The 19313-nt window shown below is 45.9% G+C and overlaps 1 protein-coding gene across 1 annotated transcript in view; it reads left to right on the top strand.

The window, feature by feature from the left end:
- Positions 1–618: 618 nt before the first annotated feature.
- Positions 619–19313, top strand: part of MINDY4B (MINDY family member 4B) — a 31891-nt gene continuing 13196 nt past the window's right edge. Inside the window, exons 1-8 of the mRNA XM_040974900.1 lie at positions 619–731; positions 954–981; positions 2619–2786; positions 10967–11086; positions 12095–12186; positions 12812–12977; positions 13489–13554; positions 17632–17702. Coding sequence (XP_040830834.1) covers positions 619–731; positions 954–981; positions 2619–2786; positions 10967–11086; positions 12095–12186; positions 12812–12977; positions 13489–13554; positions 17632–17702 — 824 coding nt within the window. The remainder of the gene's footprint in view (positions 732–953; positions 982–2618; positions 2787–10966; positions 11087–12094; positions 12187–12811; positions 12978–13488; positions 13555–17631; positions 17703–19313) is intronic.

The following is a 19313-nucleotide window of genomic DNA, read 5'->3' as shown; positions in this document are numbered from 1 at the left end:
AAACCTCTTCAGTATGCTGGTCATGGCAAGGGAGAGGATTCTGAGGTTTTTCCACGCAATGAATCAGACAAGTCCTTCTTCAACTGTGCAAGATTTTAATATACTAAACTCTACATCAAACATCTGTTGGCTAGTGTCGTCCCTGTTTATTATCTATCCTACAGTATTAAAAAGTTTTCCAAATCCGTAGGATGACTTTTATCCACTTTGGCTGTGAATTTTTATTCTATGAACACTTTCACGCAAGCATCACATTCCAAGGAACTATCACTTTCCACCAGCATATCTCCCATCCATCAAATCATCTCCGTTGCTTAGATAAGGATAAGTAATTGCAACCCCTTTTGTTTTGAAATCTGTGCTGCAAATTAAACATTCATGGCACCTATACAAGGAACAGAAACACACAAAGGGCTCCACCTCTAATGAAAGTTTCATTGTGATCTGATAGCAGCACCTTACAATCATGGAGGATGGCAATCATGGGACATGCTCCCCTGGCAGGTCACCAGGGAAAGCAGCCCAGCTCACCTGGCCACTGTGCCAGCCATCTTACTTCACCATAGCTGCACTTCTCTCCCATCATAACAACTTCTTTCAATTTCTCACCTTATCCAAATGGACACGGAGTCCTCAGGCCAAGAACCAAGCTCCCAAGAGCTGGGTTTAGAGGAAATAACGAAGAAACTTGTATTTCTTGACAAATGGAGAGACATCTTTAGTTATCACAGGTAAGAGTTTCCATTTCTCCAGAAACAGAGGGCTGCCGAGTGTGTAAGAAATCAGCTTTGATGCTGATGAGAAATTTCCGATCTAGATTCGCTGTGACTGCTTTGGATGCAGCTATCTGTAGCCAGAGCCTTCGCCAGCCATGCTGGGATTCGAGGAGGTTTGTGGATGTGAGGCCGGAACAGATTGGGTCATTTATTTGATATTTTCTCTTTCATTTATAGGTTGGGAACCAATAACACAATTTCCCAGGTAATGACTTTTCTCAAAGTCCAGGTGTTTTCCTCTAGTTGTTTCTTCAAACAATCACATTAACAACATAATCTGAATTTATTCTGCTCACATAACGTCACTCACTCAGTGGCATATAATGCGTGAAAACATGAAACTAGCAAACCTGTTGAGTTTTTCTGGTGCTTTCCTTTTTCACAAATTTCTCTTCCCACTTGTAAGAACTACTTTCGTCATTAAGAATACCATATGGTTATTGTTTTAGAAAGAAGTAATATTAGATTTTAAGTTTCCCACACTTGCAAAATACCACTAGATTCTGACAACCGACTGTTGCAGTGTCCTCAAAGAAAAGTCATTTTGAATATAGTTATCATCTCTATCTAGCTTCTGAAAAAACATTTCTTTTCACCTGTTTTCAAATAAGGGAAAGATAACCGAATCCAGGTCTTTAAAAGAGTGCTCTTGAAGCTGTTATACATTATTAAATGAAATATATTTGTATCTCATGTAATTTGATAAGGTTATGAGTTTGTGGCCGCTGTGTTTCAGGCATTATTCCAATCCCTGAGTGAAGACAGTACAAAATAGTAAGGTAATTTCTATGATATAAACCATCAAGCAGTTGATTAATATTTTAGCTGTAACACTAAAGCATCCTGCCACAAGTAACCTGTGATAAAAATTTTTATTTGTGCTAGAATTCTCTTCCCCATAGTCTAAACTAGAATTGAAGAGAGAAATGCTCCCATTTGAGTTCTGAAAACATTGACTGAAGACAGCAGCATTTGGGACAAGAGAACATTCAAAAGATAAAGCAGCCGGTGGGAGGAAAAATAAATAAATGTCAAGTTATGTTTTACACAAGGTGCAGGGAAACCATTGGCACAGATGCGAAGATTTTCCATTTGATTTACCAAACGCATCTTATCCCATCAGTTCTGCGACTTCAACGCTGTGTTTCTGCGATAAGAAAGCATCTTTGCCTGCAGAAATACAGCGGAAGCGAGACGGCCGCCTCCTTCAGGTTCCAGCTGCCTATGGGGCAGCCTTATTTTATGACATTGGTGTAGAAGGTAGGGAAGTAAGACAATGACTTGATGCTAAAGTACAATGAAATGCTGTAAGAATCAGTCAAGAAAAGTAAAAAAAAAAAAATTAAGTGGGAGTCGATTAAACAAATAAGAGTAGTAGTACTGTATTCATTTACTGTGTGATGAAAATCTGAAAGAATTAAAAAGAAGCAAGCGGATTCATTGACTGACTACCTAACAACACAGCAAGAAATACCTCACCTAGACCTGAAAGAAATGTTCAATGTTTATAAAACGTTATCTTCTCAAAACAAGAGACGGTGACATTTACATCCTCCTCGACACATAATTTCAAGTCAAGGTCTTGATAGCTTTAATTACGTTTCCATAGTTACATTTCACCTCTTCAAGGCATGGAGAACTTGTGAGGAACCCCTCTGACACAGACACATTTTCCTGCTTTTTATATTGCTGTTTATCATGATTTCCAGACATCTTTAAAAGTGAGGCAACATTTTCTGAAGACTGGTATCTCAGAGAGAGAGAGAGAGATCAGTCAAAGAAATTTTAAAACAAGGTCATCTGTAGCTCTTTTGTTTTGGGGGGTGGTGGCATTTTCTGCAGAGGCGTGGAGGCGACCCTGTAGCTGCTGATGAAGTTGAAGATGGAGAAGGCCTACTGCAGCGCAAGGGACAGGGACATTTGCCATGCAGCAGCCTTTGTTCTGCTCCCAAGCCCTCTATCATCTCTTCAAAACTGGGCGGCTCTCCCGTCTCCCTAGCGATGGCTACGGTAAGCACAGCTTGTCAATTAGACAGGAGGCGAAACACAATCTTTCCCAGCACAGGCTGGGCATTGGATGTGTGTCATGTGAGCGTAGGATTGGGGATGAGACTACAGCCGGTGGCTCTTTGGAACAGAATATAATGACAATCACTTATTTATGGCATTGTTCAACGACGCTGGTAATGGTAGTCTGTTTTCCTCCTGAACTCGAGAGGTGCTCTTGAACACTTCTTCAATTTTGACAGTTAAGCCTGAGGCCGTTACCTTTGAATAAGTTACTACTACATCAGGACATCACAGACCCCCTGAGGTAGCACCACGGAGTGCTGCAATTTTATAAAATCACACTACCTTCTAGACCCTCTGGCTGAGACTTACACTCAGAGCACTAAAACAAGACTTGGAAGAGGCGCTTCCTTCCTGCAGACATGCTGCCATCCACCTGGGCAGGTTCATAGAAACCCCATGTCAGTGTCGTCACTCCAGCCAAGACTTGCAACATTTGTTCTACAGCCGGTTGCACAGGTTGCATACAAGGTACCAGGACCAAAGTTCCTCCTGGGGAAACCAGTAAGTCTCCCTCAGCTTTTTGAACACAGCTGATCCCAGCTGAAGTACTTACATCCCTCAATCCAGCCTTTCCTGAAGCCCTCAGACAGGACCCAGTCAAGTGTTGAGCCTACCCTACCCCTGCCTTCTGCCTTATCCGGCATCCCTTCACCGGCTGCACAGAGCAGCATCCTCCTTGGCCAAGTACGCGTCTCAAGAGTACTGGGACACCTCTCATCATCAGATCTGTCCACCTTAATCCATCGTCCTTCCATTTTGGGGCCACAGAGAGACAGCGGGTCAGCAGAACTCTCGTGGGATTCTGTATTTAGCGAGACGATGACCCGTAACCTGTCTTCATGACTTCACAAGGTTGGCTTTATACAATGCTGTCAGAGCCCCAGGCTACAGGCAGAAGTAAGAAAAACTGCAAGTTGAGCACCCCTAATCCAAAGATCTGTAACCCAAAATGCTCTGAATTCCAAATCTTTGTGAGTGCTGACATGGTGCTACAGTAGAAAATTCTATAGCTGACTTCATGCAACAGTCAAAAGTTCCCCAAAGTCATGGAAAATCTGTGTAATAAACTATGCATGTAGTTCAGAATTTTTGGTGTTGCAATGTCTTTTAGCTCAATTTTTAAATGAACTTTTGGAAATGCATTCGTACGAAACAAACAAATTTTGAGTTTAGACTTATGTCTCATTCCCAAGATTATCTCAAATGCAAATCCAAGAGTTGCAAAATTTGAAAAAAATCAAAAGCTGAACTATTTGTGGTGCCAAGCATTTTAGATGAGGGATATTGACAGTGTGTCTGCATTTTACTTGACAGTATAATATTTCTAGCAGAAAATCTTTAGTAAAAGTTGTGTTGGCCTCTGTGATGAATTTCCATGGAGAATGTCACCTTAAAGGTTATGCATACCTGAGACAGGGCTGTGACCTAGAGCTTAAGCGGCCAGTTAAGACATTCACAGCTCATTTCAGATTCACTAGTTTTCAGTCTTGGCTCCTGACTCCAGTTTCTTGCTACCAAAGATGCTAGGAGACAGTGGGGATGGCGCCATAGCAGGGTCCCTTAACCCCATGTAGGAAACTGAGCTTCAGTTCCAAGCTCTTGGATGTGACCCTGGCTGATCCCTTGCTGCTGTAGGCATTTGGAGAATGAACTAGCAGATGGAATCTGTCTCTCTCTCCTCACCTAATAACATAACATTCTTAATGTTTTAAATATGCATATACCTGAAAGATAGGCTAGCTTTTATGTGAAAAAAGAAAGAAGCTCTATATTTATATTGGTGTTTATCTGTAAATAGGGAAATAGATTCCAGGAAGCTTTGCAAGATCAACAATGGAGTGTGGGTACAGAAGAAACATAGATGGGAGAGCTTTCTTGCACAGCAAATCTTTGGCACTCTCTGAATTTTGAACCATGCAAGTGTGCTATTTGTTTAGATGTACACATTTTGAAAACAGAGAAAGAACTCCCAGATGGTTCCAAATTCCTCTAGCTTCTCTTTCTTGGGGAGGTAGGAGTGTCTGAATGTCCCCAGTTCTCTGCAAACACAAGCGTGATGCAACTGGAGGCTTCCCCGGGGACTCTTCCAAGGCAATTCTCTCCCTTAGGAAAAGGCCAGAGACAAAGGATTCAGACCACTGCTGCCTGAATCGGAGCTGGTGGAGTGTTAAGGAAGTCCCAGAAGTAGAGACAATTGATTTTTCTTAAAAAAAAAAAAAGAGAAAAAATGATATAGACCAGATGAGCATGTCCTTTAAATAGCAATAGCATTAATTAAACACACCCTGGGATTTCCAAACAAGAAGGCTTGCAATTCTGAGTCCTTTTGTACTGGGGAGGTGGTCTGGAAGTTTGACCGGTTCTAATCTGCGCTTCAGCAGTGCAGTGTCCTGGCAAGTCACGTGTGCCCGTGAGTCCTGAGCCTGTTGTGTTTCTGCTGCTCTTGCCCTCCCCTGGCAGTGTTGGGCATGTGCTGTCACCTGATGGAGACAGATGGGGTACAGTGCCTGTGTGCCTTCACCTGCCTCTCTTCTCCTGTCCCCCCTCTGTTCTTGTGCTCTTCACACTGCTCCGTCTTTCTTCCTTCTCCTGCTCTGGCTCATTTGCAGTGTATGGGGGAATGCACACTGGCTGACGCTGACCTGGGACAGACTGGTAGAGAAGACCAGTGTCACCTGTGAGCCCTTCCTCAAGGTCCTCCAGTGGTCATTCTACATCCTCCTCTGCTCCCAGGCCTTGCTCCAGCCCCTCGCCTGGAACACACATCCGTAGCTTCTTTTTATCAGCAGCCAGTAAACAGACTCCTGCTGCAGCTGCCATACCACCCAGCAGCAGCATCATATAACTGCAGTTCTGAGGGGCTCAAATACTGTAGAGAGACCCAAATAGAGGAAACTCAAATGGTGAAATAATAGGCAGGGGAGGCTCTGAGGGAGCGGGAGGTACAGCCTGGGCCTCTGAGTAGATTCATCAATGAATTCACTGCTTCCTGACAGAGTGCCAGAGGCATATCAGGTTGGGACAGTGAGTTACATCCATGTGGACCATTTTTAAAAAAAAACAGAAATAAATATTTATTCTATTTATTTGAAAGGTAGAATTACATGGCGTGAAAAAGAGAGGCAGAGAGAAATCTTCCATCTTCCATCTGATTCACTCCCCAAAGTGTCACAATAATCCTGGCTAAACCAGGATAAAGTCAGGAGCTTGGAGCTTCCTCTAGGTCTCCTAGGGACCCAAGGACTTGAATTGCCTTGCACTGCTTTCCCCAGCACATTGACAGAGAGCCGGATTGGTAATACAAGTGGGACTCAAACTGGTGCCCATGTGGGATGCTGACACTGCAGGCACAGGCTTCACTTGCCCCCAGCCCCCATGGGCCCACCTTGATTCCCTGTCACTCTGCTCCACCCTGCTGTCTGCCAGGCCGCTGACCTACAGGGTGCCTGTCTACAATCTGACCCTACTCTGGCTTCTGAATCACTTTACCCAATGGGGAGCCTCTAAAGGAAACCAGAGGACAGTGAGGGAAGACTGCGAGGTCACCTGGAGCAGGCTGAGTGACCCCTGCTTGCAGCAGTGTCCGCTCCTTCCCAGGTCAGGCCACCACCCGCTCTCCTCACCCCTTCAAGTCTAGGCATTATCATGGTCCCCACTGCCGCTCGCCCCACGACACTGCTGGGACCTACATCTTTGTATGCAGTCTGTGAGTTCAACACTCCTCAAATCAATCATCCTGACCTGATGGTGCCATCTGTTTCCTACGAAGACCCTGGCTGGCGTAAGTTGGAAAGCCTGCACTGTGTCCTGGCACCGTCCTCTCTACTACATGTGTGACCTTGGCTGTGCCATTGACCTGCCCAGGGCCACGGTCCTTTAACTGGAAGATGGAAAGGCTGAATTAATTCTTCTTCTGTTCCACAAATACTCCCCGAGTGCCTCCATGTACCAGGTACCACACCAGATGCTGAGGAATCAGTTGTGAACTTGGGAAAGCCAACAGTCTGTCACTCCATTAGTGATCTGGGGTATAAATGCCTTCTTAGGAAGCACTGATGATATAAGCGCCAGTTCCACAAAGGTCCAGTTGTTTGTAAGGCAAGAAGGCATTTAGGAAAGAAGCATTTGCTCAGCACTCGAGTCTTCCAAAGCCTAGTACAAGTCAGGGTGTGGAGGGATCGGGGCAATACCCATTTCTAAATAAGCAAAATCTGCAAGAGGTTCAGCGTGTGTCCATGTGGCCAGTCAGGAACAGAGTGGGAGCTTCCTAACCCCTGAGTTGGAAAGAGCCACGCTTTCCTCTGCTCAGGGCAGTCTCAATGTCTGGGCAAGCAGACTCTCCTTTCTTCTGCAAGGCCTCTCCTGGAGACATCGTGGGCTAGCGACCCTCTCTCGCTGAGCACACACCGAGCCAGTGTCCTTTCAGTGCAGCCTCTCCTTGATAGGTAGTCCTGAGACCCAGTACACACAGTTTCTCTTCAAGTACATTACTGTCCACTCGCTCACCCTGAAATGCACCTGTCACTATTTCTGCGTGCAGAAAACTTTTCCTTTTAAGGGTAGAGAGGACCAGAAAACAAACTCTAGAATCAGCCCCCGGGACGCCGCTGGGGAACAGCCTTCAGATGCACGCCTCTCTTGCTTGTATCCTTTCTAGAAATCCTTAGGACCTGCTCTGTGCACTGCTGGGAAAGGTACCACAGCTGTAAACGAACAGAGCATCATGTTCCGTTTGTTCCGTCTCCAGCTGGCTCCAGATGCCTGAATCCAATACTTAAAGCCCTTCAGGACCAAGGCCAAGGTCCACCCCGTGTCAGTTTCCACTCTACTTTGTGCCATGTGGCCTCCAAACACACACACCCTGTTCCAGTCACACCGAACAATTCTCCACCACAGGTCACCGTGAGCCTTGCTGTGCGTACCCGCAGATCTTTTTTTTTCTGTCTGGTGTCCCCATTGCCACAGGCAATGGGCTGTAACCATCTGTCCCAGAGTGGATTGCGTGCCCCTGCTGGAATGGAAGTGTGCTTGGGCATGGCATGATGTAACTCCTTAATACCAGGGGGTTACTCAGTGAGAAAAACTATCCCGTGGTGCATCTGACTCGCTCAAGGGCAGCACCTGCCTACCACTCCGTCACACTGACCACCTCCTTTTCTCGTCATAAAGCCTACAGGGCTCACTCAAACCTTTCCCAGGAAAGTTTCTAGCTGTAACTCATGACAATGTCTTGTTCTCATTAGACATTTTACAACCTGTGTGCCAAGTGATTTTCATTCCTCTTAAGAACATGATCTAAAATCATTGCTTTCTCCATTGTACAAAGCAGCCCAAGCTAATGAAAAAACCAGTTCAGGGTCCAGCACAGTAGCCGAGTGGCTAAAGTCCTTGCCTCGCATGTTGAGATCCCATATGGGCACTAGTTCTAATCCCAGCAGCCCTGCTTCCTTTCCAGCTCCCTGCTTGTGGCCTGGGAAAGCAGTCAAGGACAGCCCAAACCCTTGGCACCCTGCACCCACATGGGAAATCTAGAAGAAGCTCCTGGTTCCTGGCTTCAGATTGGCTCAGCTCCAGCTGTTGCGGCCATTTGAGGAGTGAACCAGTGGACAGAAGATCTTCCTCTCTGTCTCTCTTCCTCTCTGTATATCTGACTTTCCAATAAAGATAAATAAATTAAAAAAAATTTTTTTGAATACAAATTCAGTCATGGTTGGCACCAGAATGGACAGAAATGCCAAGGGTTGCAGTCGGGGAGACTTCATTAGGCTGGCTGCAAATGCCAATAGTTTCTCTACTACCTGAGTCTCACACTGCGAGCACCGTAACCTCTCCATGCCTTAGGTGCCTTCGCTGCATCCTGGAAGAACTTCCTTCATAGAATTAACTTCCTGGGATGAATGCTAAGCTCTTAGACCCTGACTGGTGCTTAGGCAAGCTCTGAAATAGTAGCTACCAATTACCTACCTGGTTCAAATGCTGCCTCTTCCAGGAAGTCCTCCTGAGTACTTCCATCAGAAATTCTCTCTCCTGCCTCCGTTTTCCTCTAGAACTTGGTCCTTCTCGTGTGGACCTTGCCATAGTCTATCTTGCACACATTGTGGGTTATTTGACGTTTTATGTCCTATTTCACAAAGGGTCTGGCATATCCTAAATGATGAACAAGTCTTTTGTCATGAAAGAAGTCCATTTTAAATGTGTTTATAAAGAATTATTCCCATTTTTCTGGGAAATGGTAAAAACCTTCTCCTATCCCAATGAGCTATGGAGTCTCCAAACACATTGCCAAGGTCCTAGGACAAGATTCCACAACATGTGGACTGGAAATACAGCATCCTGCCCATTCCTTTCTCCTGGAGCAAAGCAGAAAACCTGAAAGGTGTAAGAGGCGGGGGTTACAGAATCCTGGATATGCAAGCAAGCAAAAGATGGCGGACTGCCAGGCAGGTGGCTGGCAATGGAAGGTGAAAACCTGGGACAGAATCGGGTGGGAACAACAAAGTACGAGGTTGCCACAATCTGAAGGACATCAGATGTGAGTATTTTGCCTAGGACTTCCTATATTTAGAATTGGGAGGAAGAGGAGCTCCACTGTAGTGTAGTGGGTTACGTCACACCTGCAGTGCTGGCTTGCCAGGTAAGCACTGGTGCAAGTCCCCGCTGCTGACCTCTATTCCAGTTCCAGTACCTGGGAAAGCCATGTGCTCGGACCCCTGCATACACATATAAGACTCCAAAGGAATTCCTGGCTCCTGGCTTTGACCTGTCATTTCCACTCATCACAACCATCTGCAGAATGAACTAACAGCTATAAGATCTCCTCTCTTGGGCCAATATGTTGGCTCAGCTGGCTAATTCTCCATCTCCCATTGCCAGCATCTCATATAGGTAGCAGTTCATATCCTAGCTTCTCAATTCTGATCCAGCTCCCTACTTATGGCCTGAGAAGACAGCAGAAGATAGCCCAAGACCTTGGGACCTTGCACCCAACTGGGAAGATCCAGAAAAAACTCCTGGCTCCTGGTTTCAGATTGGCTCAGTTCCAGCCATTGTGGCCATTTGGGGAGTAAACCAGTGGATGGAAGATCTTTCTCTGACTCTTCCTCTCTATATATCTGCCTTTCCAATAAAAATAAACTTAAAATTTAAAAAAACCTACATGGCCTGGCACAATAACCTAGCAGCTAAAGTCTTCACTTTACATGTACCAGAATCATATATGGGCACCAGTTCTAATCCCGGCAGCCCCACTACCTATCTAGCAGTTGAGGACAGCCCAAAGCCTTGGGACCCTGCACCCGTGTGGGAGACCCAGATGAAGTTCTAGGCTCCTGGCTTCAGATTGGCTAAGTTCCAGCCATTGTTGCCACTTGGTGAATGAATCAACAGATGGAAGATCTTCCTCTCTCTCTCTTCCTCCCTGTATATCTGACTTTGCAATAAAAATAAATAAATCTTACAAAAACCAACTGTAAAACTCTCACACTGATTCAAAAGTCCCAGAATGCTCTTAGTCTGCTCTTTGTTTATCTTTTTAAAGATTTGTTTATTCTTATTGAAAAGTCAGATTTACAGAGAGGAGAGACAGAAAGGAAGATATTCCATCTTCTAATTCACTCCCCAAGTGGCTTCAATGGCTGGAGCTGAGCTGATCTGAAGCCAGGAGCCAGGAGCTTCATCCGGGTCAGCCACAAGGGTGCAGGGTCCCAAGGCTTTAGGCGTTCTTTACTGCTTTCTCGGCCCACAAGCAGGGGGCTGGATGTTGAGTAGAGCAGGTGGGATATGAACTGGTGTCCCTATGGGATCCTGGTGTGTGCAAGGCAAGTATTTAGCTACTGGGCCATCATGCTGGGCCCACCTGCTCTTCACTTAAAAAAAGAATAAAAGAGAGAGAGAAAAAGAAAACAAAGAAAAGAAAAGAAACTCTCTTTCTAACTCTGCCTTTTAAATAATGGTAATGAGATTTATAAAAACAAAACAAAACAAAAAAATACCTGGGGACTCTGGAATCTATGGGCCATAGTTAGAAGGGGACAGACTCCCTCCCCAACCCATCCTGACGAGTGTGGTGAGGAAGAAGGAAGGACTCGTTGGTGACCTGCTGCTGTCCCCTCTCTCAGAAGCTGCGGGAGAGCATCTTTGGAACTACCGCTCATGTCTTCAGCTGGGACTGGAGAAAGGCCCACTTCAAGTTCCGCGATCCTTTTTCTGACATGGCGTTTGCTCTGGAAGTAGGAAAGGTAATACCTGCTGTGCAGCTTCACAGTTCTAACCCGTGTTCTTTATCTGAGTTTGCCCCCGGCAAAAATGTGTAGCAATATGTACCTTTTTACACATTTATAGTTTCAAATGTAACCTTCAATGATAACACACTGCTCTGACGACACTGGACTGTCTCAAAGTCCTAGGGGCTGGCATTGTGGCTCAGTGGATTAAGCCTCTGCTTGTGATGCCAACAGCGTCTTGTATCGGAACACTGGTTAGTGTCTTGGCTATTCCACCCACCATCCAGCTCCCCGCTAATGTCCTGGAAAGGACAGCAGAGGCTGACTCAGCTTCCTAGCCCCTACAACCCATGCAACCCAGGATGGAGGGCCTGGCCTCAGTCTGGCCCAACCCTGGCCTTTGTGGCCATTTGGGGCATAAACTAGAGGATGGAAAATCTTTCTTTGTCTCTCTGCCAGCTGTTTTTCAAATAAGTAAATACTTTAAGACCCACCCCTTCCTATTTTTCCTTTTTCTCTCCATCTCCCTCTGAATGTTGGTCTTCCTCTTCTCTCCAAGTCCTCAGCATCCCTGAAGGATTGAGGAGAATGAGGGACTCGTGTCCAGCTTGTTTGAAATACCAAGAATTCATGTCATCCACCCCCAAGCCCTGCTAAACTCCAAGGCCTCATCAACTAGCCCCTTATCTCCCATGAGCCTATCAGTCTGGTCCTAGGCCGTAAGGGCTCAGAGCAGATAGGACCTCAGAAGGTTCTGTCCCTCCGTGCCTGTCTGAGGGCTCCGTGAACTAACACCGCAGCCAAGTGATAGCACCCACCTCCAGGGAGCGTGGCCTCTACGCTTATACATACCGTTTCTACTAAGACTCTGAGGACAGGAGGAGCAAAAAGGCTGCCAAGCATTGCAGACCACATGACCCATTTCCCAGAACTGTCTTCCGTCATGTTGGACCACATGCTCCCACCATGTGGGGAAGCCCAGCTCCAGCCTTCCCTGCTCACTCCTTCACCTGCCCATTTCAGGGAGGTGCCCGGAGCATTCAAATGGCTGTGCAGGCATCTATCATCAAACACTTGCTGTTTCCTGCAAAGGGAATGGACTGCCCCTTTCACAGGTGAGAGGACTGCGGGGAATGCTTAAAATGACTGTCTAGTCTACAACAACATACACAGGCCTGGGTACTTTATAAAGAAGAAAGGTTTACGTGACTGACAGTGCTGGAGGTCTAATAGCATGGCACCAGCCTGCACCTTAGTGAAGTTGGCATTACAACAGAAAGAGGCCACAGATACAAAGGGAGTCTAGTGGCCAGAGACAGGCCCGTCTCACTCTTTCTACCCTTCCACTCGTGCGAATTAACTGAGATCCACAAAAGTACTCAATAAGGCTTGTTTTACTGGCAGAGTATTGCTATCGATCCCTGCTGAAGTGCAGGATAGAGGACAGAAGTGAGACCCAGACAACGTGGGGTGGTGGGTTGGGGATAGATGGAGGAACTGGGGAGGGGAAAGTGCCCAGGGTAAAGCCGGCTGAGGTCACTGAGAGAATTCACATCCTTCAGTGAGGATTCCAGTTGCAGTCACATGGCCCTCCAGTGACAGCCCCACCATGTGGGTTGTTGAAAGTATCCGACAGATACCCCAATATTCAGAAGAGGATGTAAAAGTGGAGGCCCCAGCATGTGACCAGGGGACTGTGCGTTCCTGCGTTTTCTGCTCTCCCTGCCTCCTGTGTTGTAGCTTACGTGACTTAAGTAAGCAGAAGCAGGAGCAAGCTCTGGCTGCAGCCCTGGCTGGCATCCTGTGGGCTGCAGGTACAGCTCAGAAAGCCACCGTCTGTCTTGTTGCCGGGGAGGCCTGTGCTGCCTTGACTGTTGACTCCCTAGGCGACGACTTCACTGATCGGGTGAGTGCATTCCTATGTGTTCTCCCAGAAAGAGGGCCAATGAAGCTTGCACTTGACTTCTCATGGAAATTGAAGTGGGCCCCATGGGTTCTATGGGAGGTGCTGCTGTGACCTGAGGCTCCGCCAAAGACTGTAAGTGATCCAGGTAGCAAACACACACAGATCTGCTGTGAAATTCCTGGTTACGGAATTCACCACCGTCAAGAAAATTCCACACCTGAACTCATAATAAACTGCATTTGCATATACACTGTCTTTAACGATAGCTAAATTCCACCTGTTTGGGGAAATCTGTCTATGGCTTGACTGCTCAAGATACCACGTTGATTTAAAACATCACTTCACTGTGGCTGCTTTACATGGCCTTGCAGAAGCCACGTCGGTTTTTAGTAATGTGATTTTCTCAGGAAACCAAAAAGTCCCCTAAGGTAATAACAGTCAGCTGACATGTCTTGGATGTAACTTTCATCTTCCTTTTCATTTTTTTTTATCTTCTATTTCTGATTTATAGCTCCAGCTGTTTGAGTTCTCAGAGAAGGAAGCCACAGAGAAATTCATCTATGATCATTTACAATGTGTAAGTGTTGAGATAATTCCTTTATGTGAAACTGATCTTACAGGAAGCCTTTCTTTTGTGAAGTGTGTTTCTAATGATGCTTGTTAGGAAAACCAGGTCATTTTGATGGCTAAGAAAGGGAGAACAAGAAGGAGGAAAAGCCTGTCTCTTCACCTACAGAGAGGCCAGATCACACAGAGGCCCACACAGATGCCTTTTTTTCCTTGACTGATCAATCCCAGCAAACAAAACTTCAGAGGGTATATGCCAGGATTTATTTGGTGGGAAGAGGAAATGTTAAGATGACCTTGCCTCATTAAATGGGTAAGAAACAAAAATGGAAGAAAAGTGAATCCGAAGGAAATGACTTCCGGCCTGAGAAGGGTGCCCCTGCTTCATGGAAGTGGTAAGATCCTCCCCGACAATGCTTTCTGGGAAAATGACCCTCCCCCCAGGGAGAGCAGCAAACAAAGCAGGGACAGGAGCGGTAGCAAGTGGAATGTTCTTTTCTGAGCTTCCGTAGTGCAGACAGAAATGAGAGCTGGTTTTCAGGAAAATCAGAAACTCAAGGTATAAAAGTAGAGGGCAGTCAGTGGGCTAACCCAGAATCCACAGAGCCGCCGTGCATACAGCAGGGACACAGGGCAGAGGATGACTGCTCCACTCCTTTCCAAGGCTCTGGGGCAGAACACTTGACCAATGGATTTCAAGCCATACACAATGGCTATGATCTGGGTTGTTGGTTCCCCAGGGCCTACCTCCTTCCTTCTCACAGGACAGCTGGTAGCCGTATGACACGCAGAAGGATGCCCCCACCAAATGAGGCCACACCCAACCTCCTGTGTCACGTGGGAAAGGAGAGGTAATGTTGCTCATCTGGTGATGTTAAAACAGGTGTCATACACGACCCTGGTGGACCAGTTGGCTTCTGTGTGAAGCCCCATTAAATGCTTCCTGCCATAGAAGAGTCCCTAACCAGGCATCTAGCTTTAATGTCTCTTATTTAAAATCTATCACACAAGTTTTCTTCATTTGGTATAGCTCTGGCAGCGAATGACATGAAATTCGATAATCTATCATCTGGACAGTCAAATTCATTATCTTATAGTTCTCAAGAGCAGAAGGCCAATGCAGGTCCTGGTAAATTCAAATCAAGGTGTTATCTGGACCTTGCTCCTTCTAGAGCCACTGATGTGGTTTTGCTCCCTGTCCTGTCCATCCTGCACAGGTCCTGCTTATGCTCATTGGTCTACAGCTCTCCTTCAAAGCCAACAGTGGCAGGTGGCACTCCTCTCATATCACTCACTTCAGCCTTCTTCTACATTTAAGACCCCCTTATAATCTGATCCATGGGTTTCCCAGCCAAAAACTAAGAGTTGAACCATAACAAGTAACAAAGATCTTAAAGAGAAGGGGACTCTGCAACAAGGTAACAGGCAATTGACAGAATTGCCTTGACAACTCAACTTGTCAACTCAACCCAAGCCCCACTAGGGAGCGGTTGGCTCCATTTCCTAGACAAAGTTGGCATCTTGTAATCAACACTGCATCCATTTACCAAAACCCATTCACCATCAAAATGCATTTAGCTATGTCCCATTCCGTTTGGGCAGAGATCTTTAGCCAGAGGTCTGAGAGCGACACACGAACAGCAGACTTATTTTGCTGGGCTGACTGCGTCCTCTCAAAAATTATGCTGACCTTTTAACTCAAGACCTATGAATGCGATTTTAGTTGACAATGGTATCTGTACATATAACCAAGTTAAGATGAGGTCATGGGCAGGATGTGTCCTTCCACAGTGGGATAGGCTGTTCCTCGGGGTACCAGCATTCCATATTAGAGAGCCAGTTCAAGGCCCAAAGCTACTCCTCTACCAATCTAGCTGCCTGCTAATGTACCTGGGAGGGCAGCAGAAATTGCCTCAAATACTTGGGGCCATGGCCTCCACTGGGACACCAGGATGGAACCCCTGGTTCCTGGCTCCCGACTTTGGTGTGGCCCAGCTCTGGGTAATGCAAGCCTTTGGGGTATATATAAATCCAGAAATGAAGTGTGTGTGTGGGGGGGGGCGGGGAGGAAGGTGGCTCCCTCAATCTACCTTTCAAATAAATTCTTTAAAACAAGTGGTGGGAAGAGTGAGATTATAGTGGGCTAGCGTGGTCCCTAAACCAGTAACTGGTAAAGGGAAAATTGGGATAGGAGTCAGATACACAGGAGAATGATAAACCAAGGAGAAATTAAGTGCTGCATCTACAAGCCAAGAAGGACTGGTTTAGAAGATGGGAAAAAGGTTCTTCCCTAAGGGCCTTCTAGGAGGAAGGGCCAGACATGACTCCCTGTTTTCCGCACTTGTGCTCCAGAACTAGGAAGGAATTGATCTTGTTGATTTTGAGGATCCAAGTTTGTGATGATGTCTGCTGGGAACCTTTGGAAATGAACACACCTATCACACATTTCTTTCTTTCTTTTTTTGAATTTGAATCAGTAGGTGTCAAAAGCAATCAGGAATTTTAACCCCCCAAAATATACCAAAATTTGTTTCAACTTTTCCCCAAAATTCAGAAAATCTGGCTACCAGAAAACTACATCCTTACGTGTTTTCAAAAGCCCGACAGAAGAGGTAGTTACTGCGCTTAGACAACCTGTGATAGGCTGGGGGCCGAATACAACTTCATCTAGGAAGCCTGGAAATATGTGAGTTAGGTGACACAAGGGACTTTGCAGGTCTGATTGCTAAAGATATTGAGATGCAGAGATTGTCCTGTGCTCAGTTAATCCTAAATGACTTGATAAGGAAAAGAGGGAGATAAGAGAGTCAAAGAAAAGAGAGTGATGAGAGAAGCAAGGGGAGGCGAGGTCACAGAATATGGAGTCAACTTCTAGGATCTGCAAAGACAAGAAACAGTACCTTCTCTAGGGCTTCCTGTGGGAGTGGAGACTTGCTGCCATATGGTGGCAGTCACCAAGACCCATGTTGGATATCTAATCCCTGGAACAAGACCAACAATGAATTAGTGGTGTCTTAAGCCACCATGTTTGTGGTAGTGTGTTACAGATGCAACAGGAAATGAATATGCATCAGCTTTCCAGTTTGCCTCAGGGCCCACTCTGCTCATTTCTCTCACATTGCTGCAGGACACTCATTTGAGTTCTTGTCTGACTCCTATGACACTGGAATTAGTTCTCCTGCCTTGGGGGTTCAGCTCCCTGCCAGGTTATAGATAGAAAATTGGACAAATTAATCCATTAAAAGGCAAACACATGCATTTAGCAGAAAGCCTCCTGCTGCAAGATCCTTAAAGGTACAACCTTGTGCACCTGGAAAGCCAGCCAAGGTGGCTGCTTCCTTTACAGGTAGAGCATTAGCACAAAGCCAGGATAAAAGCAGCTAACAAGAGACCCTCAGTATTGATGGAGAAGTTTAGATTTGGTCCTAGAGATCACAGACACTTTTAAAACATCCCAAGCAAAGCAATAAGCTGCCCAAGAAAGAGACAGGTAAGGGCTTAGAAAGGAACCAGTGCTGTCTGTGCTTTGGATCAAGCATGTTCCAAGAACTAAGGTAGGTCCTGTGCATTATTTCATTTAACTTTTGCAACAATCTTAGAGGAAAAATTATCTTGCAGGTTTCTTCTTTGCAGAGAAGCAGACTGAAACTCAAAGAAGCTAATAGGAGTTGGTAGAACTGGCACTGAACCTGAGTCTGTAAATCTCTGTGGCTAATCTATACAACCACTCTGCTTCTCCTGTGTCTAGTGCGAGCACCGAGGAAGGATATATACGGCGAGGACAGGAAGGGCAGTCCTGAGGACCTGGGCTGGGAAAGGCTACATTTAGCCAGGATTTGCAGAGAATCACTTGGGGATAGTGCAGGAAAGAAAGGTTAAGTTGAAGGTCAACAGGACAGTGCCATAGTGCACATAAAGAAAGGAGCATGCACTTGAGACAGAAGGCCACTTAGGGAAGCAGAGAGCGCCATTCCTCACGCATCTCGGAATAGCAACTCCAAGGCTCTGAAACCTGCAACTCATACCCAGGGATGGGTATGGCTGCCTTGCACTCAGCAAACACGCTTTCCCTCTGCTTTCTGAACAGTTCAAAGGGGAAGGAAGCCATGGCGTCATCCTGTTTCTCTGCAGCCTTGTCTTCTCCAGGACATTTGAAAGGTAAATGCCATCAGTGTTTGCACTGATGTTGTCTATACATTTGGATCACATAAATGACAGGTCCTTGGGTTTGAAAACACTATTATCCTCAGGCTGGAAATGAGTGCAGATTTTTTTCCTAGAAGATAGCTCGCTGTTGACATGTCCTTCTCTGTAGTTGATTTGGCCATGTGAGTTGGCATACAGATGCCACCAGTCAAGTCTGAATCTTAAAATATCAATGGTGGGTGCCTTTCCAAAGGTGGTAAATACTGGCAGACCATATTAAAGCTTATCTGTACAAATTTCATTCAAATATTTTTATGTATATACAATAAAATGTATCTCAAATTATTTATTTTCTAAAGATCGATTGGAAGGCAGAAATATAGAGAGGTAGTGAGAGAAAGAGATCTTCTGTCCACTGGTTCACTCCCCAAATCATAACAGGCAGGATGGACCACACAGAAGACAGGTGCTAGGAACTCTGCCTGTGTCTCTGACACTTGGGTCATCCTTTGCTGCCTTCCCAGATAAATACATTCGTAGGGAGCTAGACCAGAAGTGGAACAGCCAGGACATAAAAAGGTGCTCACATAGGATGCCATCAATGCAGGTGGTGGCTTAACCTACTGTACCACAGGACCAGTGCTCCAGATATTTATTTTGTCTCTATTCTTTGTAAAGTCCTGTGTTTGGTACTGTGGGGAAAGTGAAGTCATGGTCCTACCTGCCTATAGTTTCCAGTCTGGGAAACATGAGAAGTGTGGGTAGAGGTTCTGGGCAAGCCATCTGTAGTGTCAGAAATGCTGAATGAGGGACAAAGGCAAGGAGTCTTAGCGAATTGCAGAAGAAAATGGATCCCTGGCAGACTTATCAAAGAAGGCTTCATGGAAGAACTGAACCTTTTTGACTCTCTCAGAAAAGCAAACCTTTTCAAGGCAGAGAAGGAGATTAGAGTGCTCCACTAAGGAAAGCTCACACACACTGAAGCACCATTCCTGACACTAGCCTTTCACAAACCATCACACATCCATGGTCTGTTTTATTATTAGCTTAGCGACTTTAAGTCAACACCTATCAAAAAAATCAAACTTCTCCTGAACATGAATAGCCTTTAAAGGCATGTGCTATGCCAAAGATAAATTGTATTCAGACAAACACATCACTGTTAAAATATTCGTATGCTCACATCCATACCAGGGAGACATGTCCCTGAGTGACACCCGATGCCACCGTGGCACTCACCATGCTTGGTCTGAGTCTTCGGGTCTTGTTTCCAGAAGGACATGGTATGTGGCTCCATGAACAGATTTATCCAGAATCACGTCCAGTTCACACACCAGCACTAACAGCTGGAGTTACATTCAACCTTGACCTTTCATAGTCGCAATGGGGCCCTCCTAGCCCCAGTCCCTGTCCTTCTCCAGGCAAGAAAAGGGATCAAAATTCAGGCTGATCCCTTCCATTCAAACAGTCTACTTTGGGCCAGCACTCTCTCATGGTCATGTGTCACCATCTGGAGCCAAACATCCCCCACACAAACAGTTCCCCTGGTGCCCTCAGCACCTCCCAGAGCCCACATGCAAGGATGCTACAGCCTGAGATGCCTGTATCTTCTCCCTCATCACT

Source organism: Ochotona curzoniae, unplaced genomic scaffold (genome assembly GCF_017591425.1).
Source record: "Ochotona curzoniae isolate NIBS_2020 unplaced genomic scaffold, NIBS_Ocur_1.0 contig_2599, whole genome shotgun sequence".
In the NCBI taxonomy this organism is placed as follows: Eukaryota; Metazoa; Chordata; class Mammalia; order Lagomorpha; family Ochotonidae; genus Ochotona; species Ochotona curzoniae.
The sequence above is the reverse complement of the archived record's forward strand: the minus strand, read 5'-3'. Positions and strand labels throughout refer to the sequence as shown.